The sequence below is a fragment of the Carettochelys insculpta genome, chromosome 13 (assembly GCF_033958435.1).
Source record: "Carettochelys insculpta isolate YL-2023 chromosome 13, ASM3395843v1, whole genome shotgun sequence".
NCBI classification, from domain to species: domain Eukaryota; kingdom Metazoa; phylum Chordata; order Testudines; family Carettochelyidae; genus Carettochelys; species Carettochelys insculpta.
In genome coordinates, this window is record NC_134149.1 from 19766103 (window position 1) to 19793233 (window position 27131).

The 27131-nt window shown below is 40.9% G+C and overlaps 1 protein-coding gene across 1 annotated transcript in view; it reads left to right on the forward strand.

The window, feature by feature from the left end:
- The window catches only part of ALG13 (ALG13 UDP-N-acetylglucosaminyltransferase subunit), a 53784-nt gene extending 26994 nt beyond the window's left edge, over positions 1-26790 (forward strand). The window contains exons 13-27 of the mRNA XM_075008130.1: positions 215-323; positions 1461-1525; positions 2361-2461; positions 3513-3649; positions 4510-4747; positions 6016-6129; positions 6654-6810; positions 12672-12807; positions 14775-14830; positions 15729-15791; positions 16576-16747; positions 17975-18100; positions 23728-23768; positions 24878-25070; positions 26516-26790. Coding sequence (XP_074864231.1) covers positions 215-323; positions 1461-1525; positions 2361-2461; positions 3513-3649; positions 4510-4747; positions 6016-6129; positions 6654-6810; positions 12672-12807; positions 14775-14830; positions 15729-15791; positions 16576-16747; positions 17975-18100; positions 23728-23768; positions 24878-25070; positions 26516-26790 — 1983 coding nt within the window. The remainder of the gene's footprint in view (positions 1-214; positions 324-1460; positions 1526-2360; positions 2462-3512; positions 3650-4509; positions 4748-6015; positions 6130-6653; positions 6811-12671; positions 12808-14774; positions 14831-15728; positions 15792-16575; positions 16748-17974; positions 18101-23727; positions 23769-24877; positions 25071-26515) is intronic.
- Positions 26791-27131: the final 341 nt, after the last annotated feature.

Below are 27131 nucleotides of genomic sequence, written 5' to 3' on the forward strand. Positions count from 1 at the left end.
ACCTTGTCTTCAACCTCAGAATCTGTAATTCCTCAAGGCTTGTTCATATTCTTCTTAGGTTCTGTACTTGAAGCAAACTGCTTACAAATCATAGTGGAAATAAGAGGTCAGATAAAGTGTACATGTTTGTTCAGAATGGTTAGAACCTCTGCAAGGAAAGGGTTGTGAACGTATGGTACGCTTTTAAGTGTAGTCCATTTTAACTCTGTTTTAGCCTCCAGAAAATTCGTCAAAGATGCCTTTTCCCTATAAAGTGCTAAAAGCCTTGGACCCTGAGATCTATCGAAATGTAGAGTTTGATGTTTGGTTGGACAGCAGAAAAGGTACCCCCCCAAAAAATCCCTTTGTTTATTGAATAAATTCCTAGCTAAAAGTAAAAGTTACTGAGGCTTAATGAGGTTTTTTTATAGACTGATTTACAAGTGTGTTGGACCCACAAAGCAACTTGAGCAGATAAACACGTGGAATGTAAAAAGCATCATCTAACCCAGCAAATATATCTGTGAAGCACACATCCTGTTACCAACTAGAGACTTCTTGTTTTCATCTCTAAGTAACTTGTAAAGTGCTTCCCCTCTTATATGATGTCCATCGTGCGCCGAAATTTGATCTGTTGAGAAAAAGATACTGGTTTTAGAATAGACAATGTGACGATGCACTAAAGCTAAGTACAGAAGCAGAGTATCATCCTGTTTTCAGATAGCAGTCAAATATAAAATGGCGCATTTTAGTTTTTCGTTTTATGGTAGCAGTATGTCCACAAAAGCTTGTCTGTTTTTATGAATGCATTTGAGTTCAGAGTAATAATACAAGAAGGGTTACTTAGTGTGCACCCAGAACTGCTGCATGCTACAAGATGGCTCCTTCCTCCTTGGGGACATGTTTATACTATTTCCAGCATCTTGTCTTGCCTGTTAAAGAATCTCAAAGCATTTTACAAACTGAATGCAGCAATAGGTTCACTGTGCTCATCGCTGAAATTCGTTCCTTCCTGCAACTACGTACCACAGCCAGTTCCTGGAGTGTAACAATGTTCTTCAGAAATTTAGATGGTGACAATAAATTTTCAGAATTTCCTCGCTGGGAGGATTTACATAGATACATCCATCTAGAAAAATCTTAGTCTGGGAGGCACAGCCGTGCGTGCCAGTCTTAGTCTAGAGCCCAGCAGTCCCTCACATGGAAAGGGACGGATACTTTGTGGCATTCCCAGTTGTGGGCAGAGTGCAACATTTCCGTAGTGCTAAAGCCCCTGGGAGACTAGAGAGGCAGGAGCCACTTATCTCATTTGGTAGTTGAGTGCTCACATAATAGATGTCCAGGAAAATACAGCAGATAATACACTTGTTTCAATCTATGATGATTAATTCCCTTGAGTGCAATTCTGGGTCACAAGATGAATGAATAGGTGACAATTAAGAACAGTACCTCACTTAAATGTTCACGTTGATCTCTTGTAGAACTTCAAAAAACTGATTACATGGTGTTTGCTGGAAGACAGTACTTTTTAGGAGACAAGTGTCAGGTTAGTACTTAAAGCAGGTTCAGTAATGAATTATTAAGGTTGCTTTAAATAGAGACTGTTCAGTTGTCAAAGCAATCTGAATTCTTAGGGTCTTCAGAAGTTTTCTTCTCTCATTATTTCTATTAAATATGATGGAGTCCTTTTAAAAATATATGTATATTAAATTATAATTTTCTGTAAATCCAAAACTAACACGATAGTACACAGAAAGGCTGCCTGGAACTTAACCAGAAACTAGTCCTATAGATCCTGAAAGAAGAAGAGTTTGAGCCGTTGAACTATTCTAACAACACATTAATTTGAAGAAGGAGGGCTCACCCATGAACACTCATGACCTAATTTTATTTGTTACTTTAAGGTGCTACAGGACTGCTTATTGTTTCTGATACCACACTGACTGGCACTGTATTCAAACCTTAGTAGAATGGAGAGGGACTTTGGTTTTGGTTGGGTTTTTTTGCAATTTTTTTTTTGGTTTGGTTGTTTTTGTAGCTGTGCAGTGGATCCAGTTTAGTGTAGTTTTTTAATCATACAAGCCAGTTCTGGTTCTGATCTGTCCCTGTCCTTTGTTCTGACTTTGAGGTTATCTCTTATTCTTTTTCTGGTGGTGTTTTGTGTCTGTTCCTGCAGTGCCTTTCCCTTTTCTCCCCACTCTTCTACTGTCTGTATGTTGGGTAGGTGGGGAATGATAGGTACTACAAGGCTCTCAAGCCTGCTCAGTGGTACCTGAGTACCATGAAATCAGTTCCTATGTTATCAGCTGTTGGGAGAAACTGGAGCACCCTTAACATGTCACCATCTGGGTTTACCCACTTCCCCTTTATTTCTTCCTCAGGTACGCCTGGAGCCTGGGGGTAAGTACTACAATGCTCATATCCAGGAAGTTGGACATGACAACAATATGGTGACTGTGTTCATTGAGGAGCTGGCAGAAAAGTAAGCAATCTGGGAACTGCCTTAGAGCTGTGTCTCTTATTTGCTGAAATCCTCCTTTTCCATTGAGTTTGCACATACAGATGTCACTCTTAACAAATTTTTAAACTGTGGCTGCCAGAATGTTTTGAATCTCTGGTGGGCTCAGTTTCTTTTCAGAATAAAAGTGAAAAATCAGACCCACTTCAACAGATTGACAGTAGCTACCATTGCACCGGTAGCATGAGTAACCGTTCTTGGATTTTCATTTGAAACATTCCAGATGTAATCTGGATATCATATGTATAGAAAGCAGAAGTCTCCTGCTTCTTGGGCTGAGTTCATGTGGTGAACAATTAAATGGCTTCTAGAAAATTTGCAGGAGTGAGGCTTGCATGCCAGCTAAATAACGGGCTTTTAATCCTTAAAGTTTGTTCTGACAGCTCCTGTTCAAATTCTCTCCTTTCCTCTCCCTCCTTAATTTTGGGAGTTTTGCAAATGCTTTAATATATTGTACAAATTCACAACTAGTAAAAATCTCCTTTAACATCCCACATGTACCTCAGATAACCTGTCTGTATTGTTATCTATAAAATAAAACATAACTTTGACTCTAGTTGCATGTTATCAGTAACAGGTATTACCATGTGCCCTTGAGTGACAGTGTGCAAGAGTTAGACTGGATTAAAAATAAAAATTAAAATTAAAAACAATCCTGAGAGGAGTCCAAAATCAAGACAACTGTGGGAGCCGAGTTATAGCCTATAACACCCATAGCCGGGGAGTTGTCACCTGCATCTATCCCTGAGAAATCTTAAAGTAGAATTACTAGGAAAATGGATTGCAGTGGTAGAAGGCTATATTTAAACTGACCCTGGGTGCAGTGGTAGAAGGCTATATTTAAACTGACCCTGGGTTTAGCTAGCCCAGGTGTGAATTTCTAAACTTTTTTTTTTGTGCTGCTTATTTAAAGAAGAATCTGTTCCATAGTATCCGTCATTTTGCTTTAACGTGACGTTGACTTGCATTCATATGCGTTCCTGTGGCACTACTTATGTTAGTATTTTTCATGTAGGCATGTTGTTCCATTGGCAAACTTAAAACCAGTGACGCAGGTGACCCCTGTCCCTGCATGGAATGTGGTTCCCAGCCGAAAAGGAGGAAACTATCAGAAAGTAACAGGTGGCTACATTTCAGAAATAGGTTTGTACAGTTTTTCAGTAATGAGCTTCTTTTCAATTTGGTTTATTTTTTAAGAGATTGAAGGGGCATTGTAGCAGTGGCAGTCTTCAAATATTGGCTATGACTGAATTCAATTTGTGACGTGAAAATCACTTTAAGGAGGAGTGATTGGAGGAAAATTGTTCTTCGGAGATGAGATGAATGGAGATGGATGAACTTCTGATGGGTATTTTGCAGGGGCACTTACAAATTGTAAATCCATTGAGAAAGTGTGTTAAGGATGCAGAGTACTTCACTGAACAAAACAGAAAGGCCAGGTCCTGGCACAAAAGTTCTAACTGGTTAAAAGAATGATGGTGGCGGTAGCAGCAGGGAGGAAATGAAGTGAAGACGGAAGCAGAGCTACAGCAGCACGGCTCAGCAGAACAGTTTAGGTGCCATGTGCCTCTAGATGATTCAATAACTGGTTTTATAATGTTGCAGTTCCCTAAGGGAAGCGCAGAGAGAGGTCTCCAGGGTGGTGGTTAAATGATGAGTGCTGCCTTGGCCTCGCCAAAACAGTGCATATGAAGCTTATTAAACATTCTGTTCATCTACCTCCAAAGGCTTAAATTAGTGTTTTAATGAGCTTACACATTTGCTTGCACTAGTCTGTAAGGATGACTTTTCCCCCTGCCATACTCAATATCCAAATATTAACTTACAAAATGTCTCTCATGAAATTGTCTGTCTGGCTCTGTTTTTCTAATCTGAAGGTATGTCTGGAGTTTCTTCTTTTCTCCATTTAAGGCAAGCCTATAGATCCCTACAAATGTTTAACAGATCTAACTTCTCTTTTTCATTGTCACTCTCCGTTATTTTTTTTTTCCTTTGCTTAATTGAAATTGCAGAAATGGATATGAAATCACGGAAGAGACTGTTTAAGAAAGTTCGTGGGAAGGAAGTTTATATGACCGTGGCTTATAGTAGGGGTCAGCCAGTTCTTCCACCTCGGCTGCAGCACAGCATTCCCTCAGGTCGATCTTCTCCAATTAATTGCCCTCAAAGTGGTGGGAATATGGCATCCTGTGATCACTACCGTCCTCAGAATTCTCCTCAGAGGCATGGCCGAGGGTATGGAATGCCCAGGTGTGAAACCTTGGAACCCTAACAAAGACAAGTAACAGTATATAGACTAGCACGACTTTCTCGCTATCAAAACAAAAAAGCAGTAAAGTGGCACTTGAAAGACTAGCAAAATAACTTATTAGGTGATGAGCTTTCGTGGGACAGACCCACTTCTTCAGACCATAGCCATACCAGAACAGACTCAATATTTAAGGCACAGAGAACCAAAAATAGTAATCAAGGTTGACAAATGAGAAAAAATTTGTCAACCTTGATTACTATTTTTGGTTCTCTGTGCCTTAAATATTGAGTCTGTTCTGGTATGGCTATGGTCTGAAGAAGTGGGTCTGTCCCACGAAAGCTCATCACCTAATAAATTATTTTGTTAGTCTTTCAAGTGCTACTTGACGACTGCTTTTTTGTTCTAACCAAGACAAGTATTTGTTCTCTGCTAGGCCATCCCTACCACTATGAAACTACATAGGGTTTCATGAAATGTGGTACACTAAATTGCCCCAAATTTTGTAGTACCCTAGGCAGATGGGTGCTCTGTGTGTGTCATGGCCTGGCCCATCCCTGCCTGGCTCCCCCTGCACGGTACACCCATCAGGGCTGTTCCTAGGGGAGTATGAGACATAAGGCAGCCTCCTGGTTCTGCCCCCCACTCCACCCCTTCCCTTAAGCCCTGCCTCTTTCCTCCCTGTCCCCATACCTCCTCGCCAGAATGATGCAGCTCAGGGAGTGAGTGGGAGGCCTGTGCCAGCATAGGGGTTGAGCTGGCCTTGTACTTATGTTGGTTTGGGGGGGGCGGAGCTGAGTGACTTGGTCCCACCCCACTCCCCCAGCTCCCAACTGTGTTGCTTTGCTTCCTGCTGCCAGTGAGTGTGTGGGGCAGTTACACCTCTTCTCCCAAGCCACGTCCTCTGAATGACATGCCTGGGAGCCAGGGGAACAGAGAGACCAGGGTCTGGGTCACTCTGGTTCCTACTGTCACCTGTACGGGGGACCCGTGATGCCCCTCCATCTGACTGTCTTGCTTCTTAATCCCCAGTTCCTACCTCCATGGCCCTTTTTGTACAACTCCACCCCAGAGAGGAGCCTCCCCAGCTACCACAGGGGCCTGCAGAAAGCCCCAGAAGTGTTAGGGTTGGCCTTGATTCTCTGATCTCCCACTGTTTTAATCTTAGCTACTCTTCAGAGATCTAATTAGATGACACTACAGGAGAGTTTCATCTGCGAAGCTCTGTAGGCACTTATTGGTAACTGGACCTTTTTTGCTTTGAATTTAGGGGATCTGCCAGATTTATGAACAGGAACAATCTGGTTGGCCCTCAGATAGCATTCTACCCTGGTCCAGGGAAGAGATGTTATCAGAGCTATGACAATTTCTCCTACAGGTCCCGGTAAGTAAACATAAATTTCTTTTAAAAAACATTACACAGGTTGAACCTCTCTGATCCAGAGTCCTCAGGACCCAACTGGTGCTGAAAGAGAGAATTTGCCAGACCATGGGAGAACAGTCTTGTCTAGCACATTATCACCCCTTTCACTGCTTACTGGGCTCTGAGAAAATATATGTAGAGGAAAACAACAGCACAGAATACTGACAGCCAGGACTTGTGGCCATAAGTGAACTTTATGGGACCACAGAAAACATGGACACAATCATAAGTGGACACCTGGCTACCTAAAACCATGCCAGACCGTGGATGTTGTTGGACAAGAGTGTTCTGGTTTAGAGACGTTCAACCTGTACTAAAATCAGGAAAAACAAACTTTTAAAATAGCAAGTTACTAAACAGTGGGTAAATAGCACTTGTGCACACAAATGTAAGGACATTTCCAAAAGCAGCGTAATTACAACTTAATAATGGAAATAAATTTACACCACCATGTCTGTCTCAATTTTTGTGTTTTTTCTCTAAAGCTCCTATAGCCGTAGTCGCCGGCAGATGCAGTGTGTGAATAAGGAGTGTCAATATGGATTTGTACCAGAGAATGGGGAGGAGCCTCAGGGTTTGGAAGAAACCATAACTTTCTATGAAATTGAAGAAGGAGATGAGGCTGCTTTTCCTGCTTTGCCAGTAAGTCATGAACTAGCAGTTCTTCTGAAGTGTTTGCCAAAAGGAAAAGGAAAACCTGTACTCGTTTAATGGAGGGTGGTGGTGGGGAGTTGAATGTACAGCTCATATTTTCTGGCATAGGCTTTTCAGACCTCATGCAACTTTGGAAGAAGCGGAAGGTAGCTCTCTTCTAGTTGGCCATGCTCTAATTGGAGTCTCTCAGTTAAATATGAAAGCTGTTAGGAGAGAGGAGTTGAATCTTGATTTTCTGCAAAAAGTGTTGTGTTGTCACTCAACTGTTGCATCAACACCTGTGGTTGTTTTGTTTGTGCTGGTAAGTGGCAAATTGTTGTGGCGATAGAGAACAACACACTAATAATTGGAAAACTACTTTCTTTTATACAAGAAAATAACAACCGCCAAATTGACTTTTTTCCTGAACTCCTCTTTGCACAGCAAGTGTCCATGAAATGAAACAGTGTGGAATGTAGATCCCTTTGTAAGCACAGTTATTGCCCAAACAAAGACACATCCAAAATGAAAAGTTTTCAAATCTACAAGTGAAGCAGACAAATTGAGCTGCCAGTGCAAGTTATGGAGCCTTGCCCCTTTGTTGTCTGGGGTTTTAAAAATCAGTCCTTTCATCAGGCTTCTTGATTTTCCAGACTCTGTTTTTAGCACACTCACTTTGGTTTAGTCTAAGCTTAGTCAGTATTTAGCTTTTTGGGACAGGAGTTCAGCCCGACAATTGTAAACTCAGCCATTTTGTCTTCCAGAGTGTGTGGTTTTTGCCACTGCCATTTTGATATAACAAATTTCACAAGACAGTTTTGGGAACGAGGAGGGAAAAACTCAGGATTATGTTTCAGTGGGCTATGCTTTAGTGAGGCCTTTCTGTTTGGGCTCAGCCTGTGACCTTTACACATCATTCTAGGAGGAAAACACTAGCAACTTCATTTTCAGACTCAGTCAGTAGCATTTAGCAGGAATGTGTGCACCCCATCCCTACCTCATGGTGTTGTAGGTATGCTTGTAGCTATTGGATTATTTCTCGTGTTCAGACAACTATTTTTGTATTACTGTTAATATTTTTTCTTTTCTTTGCTTCCTGAATTTACTGGCAAACTTGGGAGATGCTTTTAAATCTCCTCCTTTGAAGTAATATATAGGCTTTAAATGTTTTAAGTTGCTTGGTTTGTTACACTGAAGTTGGGGGGGGAAAGAGAGGTTGCAACTTTTCTAGTTCAATCCTGTGCTTTTCAGCTGCTATAGCATAATCACTAACCTTATTGCCATTGTTGGTGAATGACTGAAGGCCTAGAATGGGGACTTAAATTATTGTCATGGCTACATTTCCATGGCAGTGAGGAAACTGAAAATGTCTGTCTTGCAGAAATCCCTCAGTTTTGAGCTCTCACGTCAATAAACCAAGGTTCATTCTGTGGTGCATTAGGTATCTGTCCTTTTTGTTCTGTGTTTTTCCAGCTGACTATGAATCCTTCTCGCTACCTACAGGTCCCTTGTCTGCAACCCTCAGGACCTGATCAGTTCCAAATAAGGGAACTTGCCAGACAATGTCCTCTGCCCATAGTCCCCCCAGCCTGCTGCCCTGTCCGACAGCCTTCTGCCCCTTCCTGCTTCCAGCTCTGCTTTGTCCCCTCTGGACTCCAGCCAGAGGCCCTTGGCCCAAAAGCCTCCCAGCTGGGGGCTCTCTGGTTCAGTAACATCTGTGGTCCTCCCAGACCACAGATGTTCCCAGACCAGAGAATCCTGGTTTTGGGTGGTGCAACCTATATTTAACATCTCCTAGCAAAGGTTTGTCAGTAGGCTGTTCTCATGTTGCAGTCCATTCAGTCACTTGTTTTAGCGCCTCCTTCAAAGCTAGGTGCTAAAATTCGTATTTTGATATTTATTTGGCAGTTGCCAAATATCAGCGCTTTCATTTGCATTGTTAATCAGCCGTTTTCACACTTTGTTTTTCTTGTTGGGAAAACAATTCAACAATGGAGACTGACAATTTAGAAAACTGAGATGCTAGGCAGCCTTACATAGAAGTGTATTATATCATGTGCCTTGCCTGTCTTTGTTTCTAGATTATAGCAGTACAAGTCCCTGTCATCAAGTAAATTGTGCACAGTTCCATGAACTTTCCTGTCCATGTCCAATGACAACTCTTCCACCTACTAGCTGCACACTCCTTCCAATTCCATCTGACTCCATTTCCCTCCCCTCAGACTTCTAGGAAGTTCTGTTATTTATTATTCCAGTTAGGCCCAGAAAGAACAAGAGCAAAGATGTTCTTCCGCTGCACTAGAATTCTAAGCCTTTCCTTTCATACTGTGAATGAAAACTTACGTTTCTTGTGTCAGAGTTTTAATTAATCATGTAAATAACTCCAGTGAGACAGATGTGAAAAAACAAGATGAAGAAATTTCACTCAGGTTGTTGGACAGTTGGGATGGGGGTGGAGGGGGGGGCTGTACCTGTTACCCCCCCAACCTCCCACTTACCTTATGTGAATCTTTAATGGTTCCCAGCTGAGCTGATTACTGTTCCTGTCAGTGAAAAAAAGAGAAACAAAAGAATTTAACCCAAGCCCATATGGCAAGTTTATTGAAAAGGAATTATACCGGCAGTAAGAGAGTTATATCAAGCACATAGCCCCAAGTTAAACATTAGAAACTATGAATTCTCTTAAACAAGTCTCTCTTTCACAAACATACACAGTTCCTGTTCTGACCCCGCACAGTGCCTGCCTGTTTAATAGCCACCAATCTTCATATGAGTCCTTTTCTCTTTTATGTTTCAGGGCAGCTGGTGAGGTTTTTCAAATTTGTTTTCCTTCTGCTTTGGAATGAAACCTATTTTTTAATGTTTCCATGAAACCAAAATTTTCCAGTGTCCACTTTTGGAGCTTTTTTTCCAGTTAGATGATGGGGTAAAGGTGTGTCATAGGGAATATGACACTGCACTGCTTGCTTGATTGGTTTCACGTGAACCTCTATTCAAAATCAGGCAGAAAAGCAGAGCATAAAATTGGGTTTTCCACATGCTAGGTCAGAGTCCTTACCACCAGGTTATGGAGGTTTCTTTCTTTTGCTGGCCCTCAATGTGGTGGGAATATGGTATCCTATGACGACTGTTCTTAGAATTCTCCTCCAAGACATGGCCAAAGATATGGAATGCCCAGGTATGGAACCTTGGAACACTAACAAAATCCAGTATTTGTTCACTGCTCGTCTCCTTTGTGGCTATTAGAAGATGCTTGATCTAACCTTGACCAAAATATTCTTTCTTCCTCCCAAACGGGCGTTGCCAGCTGTATCTGAAGTTATTCTGGAGGATTCCTCCCCTTCCACAATGTGATATGTTACTTTCTTAAAATATCGTAAAATCTCCAGGATTGCTCTCAAAAGTCACTGCGAGGTCAAAATGCTGATTCTGGGAGACTCCAGGTCAACACTGGAGGGTTGGTAAAACTATCCCAACACACAGGAACATGTTTGGCCGATTAGAAGAGGTGCCACTCTGGTAGCACAGTACTTACAGTAATAAAGGTCCCTTCAGAAATGTTCAGTAGCCCTGTGGCTAATCACTGTCATATCAGTATACTCCCAGCAGAGTTAGCCATTTGCTTGGAAGTGTTTTATTTTCCTTTGTTTGAATAGCTTTCTTTTTATAGGACCTGGGGTCCTGGCTGGAGAAAAATACAGATGGACCTTGTTCAGTCTTATGCTATCAGAATTGCATAATCATTTCTCCCTGGAGCTGTTGAGGGATGTGTAGCAGACTGGTAATTTCAGATAGTGGGCTGTAATTTTATGGTCAGTGATGTAGATATGATATATTGGATTATTAGAATTTTCTGTATAAATGTGTCTGGGTAGCCGAGTTAGTGTGTATCTTCAAAAGCAGCAAGACTGCCTGTAGCACCTTCTAGACTAACACATATTTTAAAGCATAAGCTTTCGTGGGCAAAGACCCACTTTGTCAGATGCATGGGTGGGGGTTTCCAGAGGAGGGTTTAAAGAGGGAGCCTCAGTCAAGGGAAGGGTCAGAGTTGAAAAGATCTGTTAAGTCAGGGAGGATGTGGCCCATTATCAGTAGCTAAGGTGGAGGTGTGAACATCAAGAGCTCTTGATGTTCACACCTCCACCTTAGCTACTGATAATGGGCCACATCCTCCCTGCATAAATACAGTGGCCCAACTTAATAGGGGGCCTGTTACTAGAAAGAAGTAGGAAACAAAACTGGCTGTGAATATGCACTTTGCAAAACCTGGGAGTGTGAACATTCCAGGGTAGGAGAATGACTGACTTCCAGGGTATGTTTACACATAAAATGCAGCAGCTGCACAGCTGGGCAACGGTTGCTTCACTTCAATGTAGACAGTGCTTAGACCAATGGGAGGGTTTCCTCTATCGGGTGTAGGTGATCCATCTTCCTGAGAGGCAGTAGCTAAGTCAACAGAAGAATCCTCCTGTCAACCTGCTGCTGTTTATGGTGGAGGTTTAGCTCATCTTAACTGTTCCACTTGGGTTGTGGATTTTTCACACCCCTGCATGAGGTAGTTAAGCCCCTTAATTTTCTGTTTTGGACCAGGCCTCGGCTTCTAGCCCAAAGTTATATGACTGTTCCACTAAACCAGGGATCTTAGAGTGACACAATCTGCTTTGGAGGGAGGAGGAGAGAGGGCAAGGGGCAGCCTTTACTTCAGACACTTCCACTGGACCTGTTTCTGTGTCTGTCACCAGAAATGCCGTATTCACAACTCCCCCTGCTCTTTCTGGCATCTTTATTTACGTAATGGGCCTTAGGTCTCTAGGCTCCCAGCCAGGCCAAACAGTGGGGTAACTTGAGCTGGAAACTGGAAGTGTGCCATTGTCTTAGAATTCCACTCCTTTCTTCTCTCTTCCCTTCCTCCCCCCTGTGTTTGTTGGAAGGGTGTTTTCTCTAGAGCTGTTGTATTGCTTTCTTCATTTTCCCCAAGAGCCCTCTGTTCAGTTATACAGTAGCATACTGGTCATGTCACATTACAGTAGCTCATGAAGTTACTACAGTGCAGCTCCACATCTGCCGTAGGAGGCTATGGTCCAGCTGTGTCCAGAAAGCTTCTGACTCTCATTGGCTATGCAGTAGCAGCGTTGGCAGATTCCGTGGAATAAAGAACCGTTTCTGCTCAAGCCAGGGTTAATGGAATTTGCAAATCTGAAATTCGACAGTTTTTTTGCCTGCGGGCAGCCTGATGGTCCAGTTCCAGGACTCTTGTTTGGAGACCCATTTTAGTGCTCTAACCACTGACCATCATTACATTCAGTAACCAGGTGGTATTGAAGGGGGTGTGTCATTGCCTCTTAGAGCTTCAAGTCTGGAAGTGATGGGCTTGCTACAAAGGCAGCATTGGCTTTGGCTCCTGCTACAGCTCTGTTGGGAGAGGGGTGGAGCGGTTCTCTAACCTCTTGGCAGATTGCAGGGTGGGGTAGCTTGAATCTCATCAATGGCAAGTGACAAACATGCTAATTTCAACTGAACTTAACACTGAGCTGAGGTTTGTGTGAACTTAAATTCTGCTATTCAAGCTTATGCTCGTCTAATAGAGCTCTGAGGTGAGAGTGAAACAATTTGTATTGTGGTCCAGCCTGAAGGCCCCAATTAGGTATTGGCACCATTATAGTAGGCATTGTACACACACAGAGGGAAAAGTTTATCTATGTCTATGAAGACATGGAAGAAGCAGAAGGTACCAATGAGAACATTTATGTGTAGTAAATGCTGTCTACACCAAAATTTTTTTGGCAAATCTGGTTTCAGGCTGATGAGAGTGCATGCCCCATGGTGAGTTTTTACTTTGTTCTAATAGCACCTTTTATCTTGTTTCCTAGAGTCAGGGTGGCCCTGCCCCAATTGTCCCTGGCCCAGCAGGATTCTGGGTAGCTAGAAGAGGCCCAACCCCTATTCCACCCAGCAAACAAACTCTGAATTCCTCAGAGGAGGAAATTGATGAGCCAAGTGACAGCGGTAAGCTTTAATAATGGGAATCCATATTTGTGTTCTGATTAATACAGACTCTCCGTTTTTGTGTCTTCTGTTCAGTGTCTCTGCAGGAGCAAGTCCTGTTAGCTCTCCTACTGATCCACATTGCCTTACAGTGGTGGTCACTCAGTACACAGAGATGCGTTCCATTTTTCTCTTCAGAAGCCCAGCTTTAGGGCAGATATCTGTTTCAGATACTTGGAGGTGTTGCACATTGCCTGCTTCTATTTTTATTTCATGGCAGAAGTGTTAATCCACTTAGTTTGCCAGACTAGTTTAGATGTGACATTGCAGGTTTGTAGCAGGACTCATTGCTTGAAACATACAACCTATTTTCCCTTTGAAAGTTACCATGGCCTTGAGTGGAATGGAATTAAACAGTATTTTATATTTTCTTCTGACGTGCCTCACAAATTAATAAGCTAAATGAAATAGTATGCTTTTAGCAGTAGCCTTAGGCATTCACATCTGTCTTACTGCCAAAAAGGGGCATTGTCTAAGACACCTTAATAATTTTTTCTAAAAGTAGCATTGGGTCGTTTTTAGCTATTGTGGAAGCCTGGATTAACATTGTTTTAATATTTCTTGTCTGGGGAGTGCTCCAACGGAAGTATTTTGTCCTTTGCTATCCCTTAATCCCCTCTCAAATGCATTGTCTATTGATTACAGTGCATAAGAATTAAGTAGTGCATTTTTCAGACATTTTATTGTACATTTCCAATTTATTCATATATTTTATATACAGTAATAAGAGGATGAGAGAAATATAGTGTCACAGAAGGCTATTTAAAGGATTTTCCATTAAAATTATTATGGGACTGTAACTCCTTGAGGTGGTAAGGGGGACAGTTCAGTCCCGTACAGACTCAAAACACTTGTATCCCTCCCCATGTGTTCACTTAGAACTATCTTAACTTTTTAACTCCTGTTAAACAGAGGTGTTTTAAGCCGAGCTATACATTCAGGACTACTACTCAAATGAATGTAAACAGAGTCTTAGGCTTTGTCTACCCTACAAGAGAAATTTGAGTTTATTAAAATTGATTTTATAAGGCCTTTAATTCGATTTTGAGTATCCTCACTTTCCACAGGCTCCCAACAAATTCGGCATATTGCTTCCACACTGAAATCACCAAACATCAACTGTTGCAGCAGTGCATTGTGAGAACAATCCACGTTTGGAGCCAGGTGCACCAGCACCATCAGTTTCGGGACCCTGGGAAACTGACAGTGCAGCAGCCCTGGTCAATTTCCTGGCTCCCACTAGTAGTGGGGAGCTGGGAGCCCGGGGCTGCACGTAGCTTTGTGGGATACATATGGAACACTTCTGGATGCCGATAAATTCGAATTAAGGACATGGCACTTACAAATAAGCCTTTATTCGATGTTTTTAAATTAGAAATGGATGCTATAACCATCCGTTAATATCGGCAATTTATCGATATGAGGGCAGACGAAATCAAGCTAATGACATTTACAGTGAAGACAGTGATGTGTTAATGCTGAGCTAATTCCTTTAAATTCAATGTTTATCTCATAGTGTAGACGCAGAGTTAGATGCCTCTAGACTCCAAGTTCAGGTGTTGAGTAACTATAATGTTAATGTTACTTGAGCTGTGAAAGAGCTGACAATGCAATGGCAATGGTGAACTGGTGGAGTGTGTCATTTTCATAATCTTTTTTTTTTAAGACGGCTGAGGCCATCTTTGATGGGCACTGAAATGGAATTCTGATCTTTTCAGTGTTTAACTTTCTTTCTTAAACCTATCCATTTCCTCTTTCCCAGGGGAATTTCATGAAGAATATATGTACACACCTTCAGGTCAGTAAGAATTTGACTCTTCCCATCTTACACACAGAGAATGTAAAATAATAGTTTATGATCTCTCACAAGTTTTTGAAGGATTAGATTTAATGCTCCTGTTTCAATTAATTTTGCCCATGCCCTCCAGATCCAGACTGTGAAACTCCAACAGTATTTAGTTCAGCAGAGACTACAGCAAACTTGGTAAGCTTTAGTCACTGTTTGGGTTAGGCTTCCTAGAAACACACAATCTCCTTCAAAGAAGTTGGCCCTGGAAGTGAGCTTAGTGTAGATGCTTGGGTGACTGTGGGTTTTTTGTTTTTGTTTTAAAAGAAGGAAGAAATAATAATTCCATTTACATTTCACGTGTCCCCCTTCTCCCCCTTCCAGCTAGATAGTGAATGCTTGACTCTGAAGGGGATCCTATTGAAATGTGACCTCATTACAGTATCAGTGTAAGGTTGGTCTCTAAATGGTGTACACAGTGTGTATCAATTGTGTACACATCCCGTTGGTGGTGGCTTTTACAGTCTGAATTTTATTTGTCAGACTTCTGCTCCATGTCTTTCCTCACACTTGTGTGGGGAGCAGAGAGGTGAAAAATCATTTACGTTCTTTGCAAAGCCCTGGTTATTCCTGCGTCTTTCTCCTAGCTTTGTTTTATATGCTGCTCTTCGAGTCCCACACCAGGGTATACTAGCCTTCAGGGACAGTACTGGACCATACCTTGCCTTTGAACTCCCATCAGTTTGTTAATGGACTTGGAGAGGTTACTGTTTAGTGAAATAAGGTGTTTTCTCTTCTCTTCCCCACACTCCTATAGCCTACTGGTCTGGAGATCAGGTTGTCAAGTGCAGGCATAGAAGACGATTCTGCATGCAGCAGTTCAGAGCATGATTGCAACCTGCCCTATCTTCAGTTAATGTAGGGATGGTTTTAAGCAAGATGAAGGACCTTTTGAGTGTATTTTAGTAAAGTTAAAGAATAACTAGAAGACTTTTGGGTTTCTGTCACTTCCCCTCACTCCTTCCCCCTCCCTAAATCTTGTAGACTTGTGACTTTTCTGTATTTTAAACACTGTTTTGCTTTGTAATCTCCTCAGGATGGCGAGACAGGTTCTGTCTCACCTCAAGATGGAGTTGCTTCATACAACTATTCCCAGAAGGTAATATCCATCATGGAGTACTAAGTCACATGTGATAATGAAAAGTTTAAAAAAATAACAAAGGAAAACAAAAATGAACCTTTCTCCTATAAAAAGGTGGTAGGTCTGTCTGTCTGTGCCTACAGGGTTGGGGTTAACTCCCATCTGCTTTATTATGTGAGTAATCCCATTGAGTTTGACCATTCTACCTGAGTTAGTGAGGAAGTTGAATTTGGTCTTAATTTGCATTAAGCTTCCATATATCATTCTCTGGCCCTTCACCCCCCTGCCCATTCTTGCAAGAAAGCTTTTTTTGAAAAAATGACATTACGGTAGCTTTGCACTTGATTTAAATACTGGAACTGAAGTGATATTGGTGATTGCTCAATTGCTGCATAAATTTCTTCAGAAAATATTGTGTGACTGCTTAAGTGTAGGAATCTCTCTATAATGGATGTATTGCACTTGTTTTAATATTGTAAGCACTGTCATGGAGATGGTGAAGTTTTTTTGCTTAGCATTTTATGATATAAAAGGCTATGTAGAATCATAGCCATATGAATATTTATGGTTAAATAAAAACAGGGGAGGAAGTGTTCTTGACTGCATATCTGTTATCTTTCCATATTCTTTGTAGTATTTTAGTCTGGAACTGGACTCCTAATTCCTTTAATGCTTTTCTTAGTATCTCAGCTTAAACATATATGAAAACTACCTGAGCAGGTAGCGTTTCAGAGATGTGTGCAGCATTGTGGTGGTATTTTTTAAATCCAAGTTGGCAGCATATTGAACACTGTTTTGGCAGGTGATGGTGAATTCTGCAGTGATCTCAACCTCCTCTGGTGTTAATACTGCTCCAGCAACAGTCTTTTCCTCCAGCACAGCAGCAGCTACCCAGGCCAGTGTTACCACATCTGTTCCCCCACAGACGGCAGTGCAGCCCATCTTGGTATCTCCTCCTTCTGCTGGAAGGCCAGGTTGAGTGTTTAAATACAAAATGTCAATTTAAAATTGTCAGGTTCTACTCAGTGTTCACTTTTGCTTCTTACCCCCTCACCACCCAGAACACGCACAGTTCTTTTGAGGTATTCCATGGAACGCAGTTCACTTTGCTATGCATTGTACTACCGTCACTGTGTCCAATATTTCCTTTTTATCATTTTTGAATATGCATCCTTTTCTCCCGTGTAAGACTGGGACAACAGAAGTTGCTTGGTTGTATTCTCTAGACCATAATTTTATATAGAGTACTTTAACTGTAGCCACTCCTGTTTTCTCTTAAAAAGCAGATGACAATCAGAATCGCTGAAAAGATTGAAAAGAGTTGTTTCCTCATGCATTCAAACTGCTGCATTCATTACTTTCATTTACCTTCCCTGGATTCTTTCTTTTACTCTCTGTTCATTCCTCTGTTACTAGCCCTCTCAATTCACAGTTTTTACGTTATGATTATTGCTTGATGTGATCACTAAGTGCTTGCAGTTATGATTAACACTGCACTATGTGGGTTAGCCACTTGGTGGTGGTGCAAATGAACTTTTGTTTGAAGGGACACTTAAAATGTAATGTGCTTGAAAAAAATGCAGCTTATACAGTGGTTTCAACTACTACACCTACCCTGAGACTTGCAGCTGTTTTTTGTAGGTTTCATAATCACACTTTCCTAACTTTTTTCAAAAAAAATTGCCTGTTCTATCCCGTTTTACTGAATGTAGTTTCTCTACAGTAAGTTACTGTTATGCGGGGGGTCGTGGGGGTGGGATGTGGAGTTGATTATGCACAAAGGGTCAGATCCTCAAAGGTATTTAGGCACCTAACATTAATTAGGCATTAAATGCATATCGTCTTTGCAGAACTGGGCTAAATAGCCTTGTAATGCACAAAATAAACTGCAAAGATTTCTTTTTAATTTGTTTGTTTGATCATGTCTCTGGTTTGGAATGTTACCTATTCCTATTAGTCAAAACAAAAGTAAATTTAACTATATAAATGGTAAAACGGAAGGTGGGAGTTGGGGGAAAATAAATCTCAATTAATTTGTCTAGATGGAATGCTAAGTCCTTGGAACAGAAGCTGATAATACATTTAGAGAGGATGATGGTAGTTCATACCAACTGCACTGACTAGTAATTCTCCTGTTTTAAAACCATTTAAAATCTGACTTGGAGCTTCACATTTTTGTGTTTTTTTGTTTTTTTACATAGTAGTGATACCGTCCGTGTCGTACCCATATCATCCAGCTCCCCTTCCCCCTGTCAGCGAGGTAGGAGATAGTGGCAGCATTCCCCCGCCTTACTCTTGCGATCCCAGTGGCAGCGATTTACCTCGAGGTAAGATGGATGCATTCTCTAACATGGTGTGCTTTCTCCCTTGCAGCCGCTGTGGGGTGACCAGAGAGAAAATGTGAAAAATCAGGATGGGGTGGGGATGTGTGTGGAATGTAATCCTCATCAAAGTGAGAGGGGAGGGCTTTGATAGCAGGAACAGTTGTACTCCACAGTGATCACAGGGGGCAGCAAGCACACTGCCCTGACAGCCCCAGGAAGCAGCTGCTGGTCTGGGCAATGCAGCCCCAGGGAGCCTCTCTGCACAGACCTCCCCTGCACAGCCCTGATTCCTGCACTGCCAACCGCTGCCTGGCACCCTCACAAGGACCTGAGCAGTGTCTGATAAATCATCTAATAAGGAAATCACCTCAAGAAGCCTTCTATGCTGGCACTTTATGCTTGCCTGGGTAGTTTGAGGAAATGTGCTGATTCCACTGCCATTGCTGAGCACTCTGCCTCTGTTTCTGATTGGAACCTTTCTACCCCTGGGCAATGAAGATTTAATAACTCATGTTGCTTGCTACAGGTTGTCTAAGTAAAAGCAAGTTATGATCAATATGAGAGGTTTACTCTGAATGCTGCAAAAGAGTCAGCTGCTGATCTAACCAAAGTTCTTGTTGGGAGCAGAGGATTTTGTGTGGCCGGGGCGGGGAATGGGCTGAAAAATAGGGGTTGCAGCTACAGAGGGCAATGAGCATGGGTGTTTTTGAGAGTGAAGCAGACACTTTGAAGTAGGGCTGGATGACTACAGGCTGCAAATTGTGGGGCATAATACAGCCTGGCTAAATGACTTAAGTCCTGCCTATAGCATCTTTTCCTGTTTGGTTTTTTTCTGTTTTAACCTAGGAAAGTCAGTGGCAGTTGATGTTGGTTGCTGTGTCATCCCCTTGTAGGACATTAAATTCAGCAAAACCTCAAAGTCGGAAAACCGGGAAATGTGCAGTTAAGGTGGCTCATGTAACCTTAATTCTTCCCTCTTTCAGCAGTGCCCCAGTACATCCTGCTGACACACCTCTTTACTCTTGCATCCCCACAGTAGCTGAACTTTACAAGCTTGTCAGGTTTTTTATCGCTTAGTCGGTCGAATAGGGCTAGATGGAATCCTGTGGCTAAAAAGACGAAAGAAAAATTTGGGTTTTGCTCCATTAATTTTTGCATTCAAGCTGACAGAACAGATGTGCATCTGGTAAGAATTCAGCTTGGTGAGATTTGGCATTCATTGCAAGAGTCAGAGGTCCAAGAGAGGCCCAAGTGTTGTCTTCAGTGGCTCTTTCACACATCTACGTCTTTTAGAACAGATTCTGGAAGTTCAGTATTTCTCTTCTCCCAGAGCTAATTTAGGAGACTTTCAGGTGCACCCTCTTCCTGCCCACTCAGTTATCTGTACTGAAATTGTCAATATCTGATTATTTTGTGAGTCCTGTATTTGAGACACTTTCTCCCTCCCTTCATTAGTATTCCAGACAGATCAGAGTCTCTCAGAAACCGCATTAGTTAAATTCTTCTCCAGAAAAGTATTTCTTGAGGTCTTGTAAAGGTTACTGTAAATTCTTGGTGACTCTTCTTGTCTTGCTTTCATATGTGACACTTACTTGCCTCACTGCTTCTCTGTTTGGCAGGTGTAACATTGTTACTATATTTTGCTGAGGATTATTCTGGTTTCTATAACTTAAAAGAGCATTGTAAACAAGAACTGTATTCCTCTTCATCTCTTGCAGCTCCAGAGTTCCACACACATCAGTATCTTCAGTATTAGCTTGTAATTTCATTCTTCTACTATGGCGTGTTCAGTTATTTTCACTATGTAACCACTGCTCCATCCAACTCTTAGAACTGAAGCTGATTTTGCATTGCTTTGCATAATAATTGAAGAGTAAAATTAGATTTTGTTTAATTTACCCCAAATGTAAATGAGTCTGCTGCTAGATACTGTAGAGCTAGCATTTATGTTACTCTTTCAGCCTACTTTAATGATGCAGTAGCATTATGGTGAGCATTGTCACAGTCAGAGCAGTGTCACTAGGATAGCTGCCAGGGCGTAAATGCATTGCCTGCAGGGATGGGGAAGAGTTCTGGCATATTGACTGACAGATAACTGGATGGATTATGGTCTGTTTTGAAATGGTAAATAATGAGTTGACCTTAGTGGGCTTGGAGGAACCAGTCATCTTTCGTCCCATTCCCTGGGCAGGATGAGGGGGGGAAAAGGAACTGAACAACCTCAAAAACCTGTAAATATCAATAAAATCCTGAAATGCAGAGCTAAGTGAGGCTTTTAGCCTCCTGCCTCTGCCCAAACCTCCACTAATAGTTCCAAAAATGTGAGAGGTGCACAATTTCTTTCAATTCGCTTACAGAGAATTAGAACGGAATCCAGGCTTGACATTTTCTTAAAATAGTCAGTAATGTGAGAATGTCTTGAGATTACCTGTTTTTTGTGAATCATGTGGAGTTTTGCCTCCCTTTCCTGTCTTCTCATTTTCCTGGATTGTGTGTGAAGCACAGAGAAATAGCCTCCTGATTGTAGCACATCACAATACAACAAATGTTATGCAAGCTGGCATGCAGTGAAGAACACTGCAGATCTGAGCTGGTAATGCTTTGATCGCATGAAGCATCTGTCTGTTTCAGATAGGTGCTGCAGCTCTTTCTTCGCTTTATTGCTGTTGGGACTTCAGAGACTAAGGAATTTTCAGTTAACTTTAACGCAAGGCCCTAATCTGGAACTAGAATTTACTGTTTTGTTTTGGTTTTTTTTCCTCTTAATTGTCTGAAATATATTCACTGGGACCAGCCAAGAATCTGCTGTTTTATGATTGCTCCTACCCTTTTCAAAAACTGTGCATAGCTCACAGAATCACAAACTCGAATATTCTGGACTAGGAGTCTGAAACCTGTGGCCCCGGAGCCACACACGGGTCTTTAAGGACTTCTTTGTGGCTCCTGATTCTATAATTACAACGTTTAAAAAAACAAACAAAAAAACCCACAAAACCCTCCTGATGATTTTCGATATTTTGGTGAACATTGAAAAGCCCAACAATGAACAGCTCATAGCTAAATAGCAAATTATATGTGACTTCAAAATATTGGCTAACTCCCACTTTATTATTTGCAGTGGGATGTGCAGAAGTGCCGTTTTTGAAACGGGTTACAAAAAGTACGGTTTGACCCTATTTGTTAAGGACCATCTTGTATTCACATGCATCTGTGGCCCTTGAATTACTGAGTTCAGGAATAAATGGCTCTTCCTGCTCTTTTGGTGGCCAACCCCTGTTCTGGACTCTCTCATGTTTTGGGGGAACGAGGTGTGTTTTGAGTCTAAATTCCAGTTATTCTTGGTAAACAATTTTAAAGGCCTTCATTTTTGGAATTGCCCCTTTGTGTACCATATAATTGCTCAGGATTCTCTTCTCTTGAAAGGAAGCAAATAGGGTTCAGAAAACTGTGTGCATTCTATCCTTCCATGGTATGGGAGTCAGTATGCGCATAGAGAGACAAGAGGCATGAGGGTTTTTTTTTTTTTTTTATTGCATAGAGCTAGGGGTCTGGGGGAATCCTAATCTCAGTTCAAATCTTAGTACAGTGTGGAATGCCTTGGTCCATTGTGTTCCTTGCAGGTTCCACTTTCCTTAGCAGCAGGTACAGTAAAACCCTGATTATCTGACATAATTGAGATCAACTGATATTCAGAGCTGAAAATGTAAGATAATTGGGGGGTTTGGGAGCCTGCAGCTCGCCCTGCAGAAGGGACCCAGGCAGCCCCTTCTCTTCCATCTGGTGGAGGCTGACTCTCCGAGGCCAGCTGTGCAGGGCTGGGGGGATTATCTGAACCCCAATTTTCCAACATTGTTTTATCCCATACCACCCTAGGCAGTGTCTAATAAAATTGAGTGTTGGATAACTGGGAGTCAGATAGTTTGGGTTTTATTGTATATCTTGGTGGCCCTGCAAATCTTGATTCCTCAGTGGCATTTCTATGTGTGTAGAATGACCGGATGGCTTGCTTCCAGTTTATGATAGGGCAGCTTGCAAAGTGTGCCTTCCTCCTCTGCCAGGTTGCAGACTAGTGTTATGCAGTCATCTTTCCATAGTGAAAATGGAGGGAGCACAGACCCTTGGGGGAGAGGTCTGTAGTGCTCTTGTTTGCAGAGGAAATGCTTATCATTCAAATCAGTTTGGGAGACCTTGTATTTAGTGACTTTTTGTGTTGCTGGCATCATAGAATGCAGAATTTAGTTTCATTGCGTCATATTATATGAGAAAATGAATTCAGATAAAGTCACTTTCGGTTTTTAAAATCTGTGATAGTAAAAATTACAGTAAAAAATAGGCAGTAAACCAGTCTACAATCATCTGCCAATAATATCAGGTAATGGATATCTTTTTCCACACTTCTTTAGTTTGATCAGGTGTATGCTAAATTTTGGATGTCAGTTTCAATCATTATAACATATCTATGTTTTTAATAGATTAAAATGCCATTTCTCTAAGGGATATTGTGAAAGTTTACACAGCTATCCCACAATAATCTTGTAACCAACCAAGAATAAGGACAGCACAGTATGCCACTATCTCTGTGTGTCTGGGTATTCATTCATAGTCTGTGCCTGGTGTTGGAAGCCCATAGTAAGGACCTTTCACTTCTGCAGATACAGTTAAAGTGGTGAGGTAAGATATTTTTGTAGGACAAACTTCTGTTGGAGAAAGAGATTTTGAGCTGCACAGAGCTCTTTTTCAAGTCAGTTCAATACACTTCAGCTGTTTAGACACAAGACTTCTGTGAAAGTAAATACTGTTTAAACAGAAATAAAGCAAACTACAGCAGAACCCCATTTATCCAATCAAATAGGGACCAGGCCTAGATTGTATAATCAAAAATGTGGAGAATGGAAAAGTACGATGTTGTATTGCCTCTAGAGGCCCCAGCCCCTACTAGTTCTCTGATTAATGCTGAGAGCCAGGGAATGGAGGGCCAAATCAATGGGATACGTGTATACTGGGCTGTCTTAAAATTATCCCCCTTGCCCAAAGAAACACATGGGTTAATATGTACTAAACTCTTGTAATTTAAATTACATGTTAGGGAGTTACTTCCAACATAGGTCGTAGTCGGCATTCTCAAAAATAGCTATTTTGGATGTCTTCAGTTTTGGCTTCCCAATTTGACTAACCTTCAATGGACTTTGATTTTTTCCAGAACGTTTGAATGATGAACCTCTGAAAATCAGGCCCTATTGAGTGCCCAAAATAGCTTGTCACTTCTGGAAATCTAGGCCACAGTAATTGATACTTCAATAAGTTATTTGTTAAGTTTGTAATAAAACTGATGGATTATAATAATTATGTGAAAAGCATCATTGAGCAAACAGTTTATAACAATGCATGAATTTTAGTTTTGGCCTATTAATGTTACTAGCTAATGTATTGTTTAATCCAGTTGGTTTTGTGCAAACCTTTTTGATTGTTTACGTATATGTAGTAACTTCAATAATATCACTTTTGAAAGAAAGTGAGTCAGATTCTTAATTTTATAATCTAAAAATAATTTTAGAAAATGATTGAGGTTTTTGTCCACCATCCTCAGTAATTCAGAGCATTCACTTTTATGGTATGTTTTCTAATTTCAGATACTAAAGTACTGCAGTATTATTTTAATTTGGGATTGCAGGTAAGTGCTTCTCAGATGACTATGGTAAACTGCTTATACTATCAAAGCATAGACAGGTGATATAGGGCTTTTAAAATGTTCTGAATTTCCATCCTGATAGAATGTACATTGAGGAAATTAGGCTTACAGTGTAAGAAGTTTGAGCTGTAAATTGTGAAGCTCATGGAGTGCATTATTACCTGTAGTGAGTTTTTCTGGTGGCTTCAGAACAATGCTTTACTCACTTAAATTCATCTGATGAATATAGAAAGTGTAGGTAAAGCTCAGAGAGGTTTAAAGTTAAGAGCCAGGTCAAGTGCCTTTTTAAGTCAATGGGAATATTTCCCTGGGCCCCATCTGTCTTGCCAAAGTCACTTGAGCAAGGAACAGATTTCAGGGGCAAGATTTTGATCTTAATTACAACAGTTAAGTCTGCAGTAATTCCTCACTCCAGATGATATTCAAATAGGCATCTTGTCTACTTGACTTTAGTTATTAACAATCTGGGGCGAAACTTGAGCCTTATTTCCCAGATAATGGAGCATCCCAGTTCTCAGGGTTCCTACTGACTATATGCCCTAACTACTCATTCTGTGGTGGTAGAGGATTTTTGCCGCATATCAGGATGAGGACCTTTACAGAATGAAATAAGACCTTCTGTATCCTAAAAGTTGCTAATAAATATGGAGACTAAATTACTGGCAGTCCCTTCTCTGTATGCATTGGTATGTGGTGCATCAGAAAAAATGGTATCTGAGATTCTAGTGCTCAGCAGGAGGTAACCCTAATACTAGAATTGCATCTGCCCTTTGATTGTGGTGGAATAGGAAATATTGATATGCAGTGGACTAAGACCCATGACAGCTATTTCTGCAATAAAAATTCCACAAAATGCCATCTCTGCAAAATGTATAGAGGGGATATTTTATTCCTTCAGGAGAGTACAACACAGTGAAGCGTACTTAGCAGTGCTTGGGGAAGTTTGTTTTGGTGACTTTGGCAGTCTGCCAGATATAATCTGTGTACAACATTTCCAGATGTTGTTCTGGAAAACTTAATGTTTAAAAGCTACTGAGTGTGGGGAGGGTTATGGGTTATAAAACTTTTCTCTTTACTTTGAATTTCCTAAGTATTACCATCAGAGCTGTTGGCATTCCATGGTATACATGCAACAAGTACCACCACCACCACCACCACCACCAGTAGAAGCTTATGCCGCATACCCAGAGCCTGCCTCCATGGTGGATCAGACAGTACCTCAGCTGTACACTGATGCTGGGAGGAATGATGTCCGGCATGTTCCCCTGGAAACATCAGCAAACAGTTAGTATTTTATTTATCTGCATGGGAGTGTGGCCCATGAAGTAGAAACTGGTGTTTTATTGTTCCTTTACCATTTGACACACCATAGTTGATTTCTGTGATCCTTTTTCCTTGCTTTGTTACCTAAAATATATTTCACATTAGATAAGACAAATGGTGAAAATGTGGGGAGGGGTTTAAAAGAGTTCTGATATAAAATGTGGATATTGGATGTTCTGTGTAAGTGGGCAATAGGAAATATTAAAGTCTTAGATAATTTTTTAAAATACTGTTCATTACCAACAGCTAGGGATATGTACTGGAAAACATCAAAATTGACTATGTAAGCTCTACTTCTTTTATAAGTTATCTTAGGGTTAGGTGTCCACCTTTTTTTATACCACAAGTATTTTATGATTTTAGAATGGTTGATATCCAGGACTAGGTAATCACATCATGAAACAGAAAATATTTGATTGACATTAGTAACTCATAGCTGCTTTCTAGAAATGAACTTCTGTTTCCAAAGTTGCGTGGGAGGTTGAGTGCTTAAAAATGCTTGTGCCTTATGAAGACTTGTTTTGTTTGTTTTGCTGACCCACAGCAAACTAAAACGATGCTTGTATCTTTAAAAAAAGAATCCTAATTTTTGAATGTGTCTTTAAAAGGCTATTCAGGAACTATGGCTTGTGGACCTTTTTGGATATCTTGGCTGTCTGAACAGCCAGTATCTCTGGCTCATTTGCATTGTGTGTAAAGTTACAGCAATGCTTAGCTTAACCCAGCAGTTTTGTAAGAAGCATGTAGGTTTATGTAGAGTAATGGGAAAGAAAAAAGGGGCTGTGTTTAAATGGGTAGATATCAAAAATCAGATGTCTGATTTCATTTAAAAAATCTCTGATATTGGTATAATGGAATAAACATGGTAGAAACTGGCATCTCTGTCACAGTATCTTGCCAAAACTATTAGTTGTCATTGAGCAATTACACGGGCTTGCAGTTCTGCTGAATATATAACATATTCTGTTTTAATTTCTTTACCCCATATTGGGTACCATGGTATCTGGTCAGAACTTCCAAAGGCAGGTGTTTTGTTTTTGTTTGTTAAATCCCCTATGGTCTTGCAGCCCCACTGCCAGAAGCCCCAAAGGGGAACTGCTCTTTGCTTAAGTCTTCACGAAAAGAGATATAGGTTGAACCTCTCTAGTCCAGCACTCTGTCATCCATAATTCAGAATGATTTTAGTTAGCCAAGTTTCCCATAAAGTTTGACAGCCCTCAGTCCTGGCTCTGTGTTCTGTGCTTGTCTCCTTGTCAGTGTACACATCATATGGATATAAATTATCTAGATATAGTTATATGTTGCTAGTCATATAAAATGTTTGTTATAATGAAAATGAGGAATGGCATTTAAAAAAAAAAAAAGTCAGACATGTTAAAATGTCAACTTTTTTTTTTCCCTCCCAGGTACTTTCCAAAACGTAGAGCCTCCACCTCCATCCCATGGAACAGTATATTATCCAGTCATGACAGATCCCTATAGCCAGCCACCTCTACCTGGGTTTGACTCTTGCATCTCTTTAGTACCTGCCTATCATTATGTTAGCCCTTGGCATCCAGTAAATCCACCATATGGTAATTCTTCACGAATTCATAATACTATAAATCCCGGACAGTTGCATCAAGTCAGCTATGTTACCTCACCTAATCCTGTGTCACATTATGTACCTCAAAGTATGTAAAGCCAAGTGCTGTAAAGTCACTTCTTGCACTAAAGTTTTCTTGTTTTCTTTCCTCATATTGTTTCTATAGTAGTTTTTGTAGTAACTGGTAAACTATTTTGTGTGTGAATCATTTACATGTTTTTTTGGTTTACATTAATAGTAAAATATGTTTAAAACTTGAATTATTTTAGTAGAGAATATTGGAAAGTAATACTATTGTACAGCAAAGACAAAGCTTATATTCAACTGTATCTAATATGTAACAACTTTTATATATTCTCCTATGAAAGACAAATTGCATTACCACTTACCTCTGTGAATAAGTATAGTGTATGGAGGGGTTATAAAATCATTGTTAT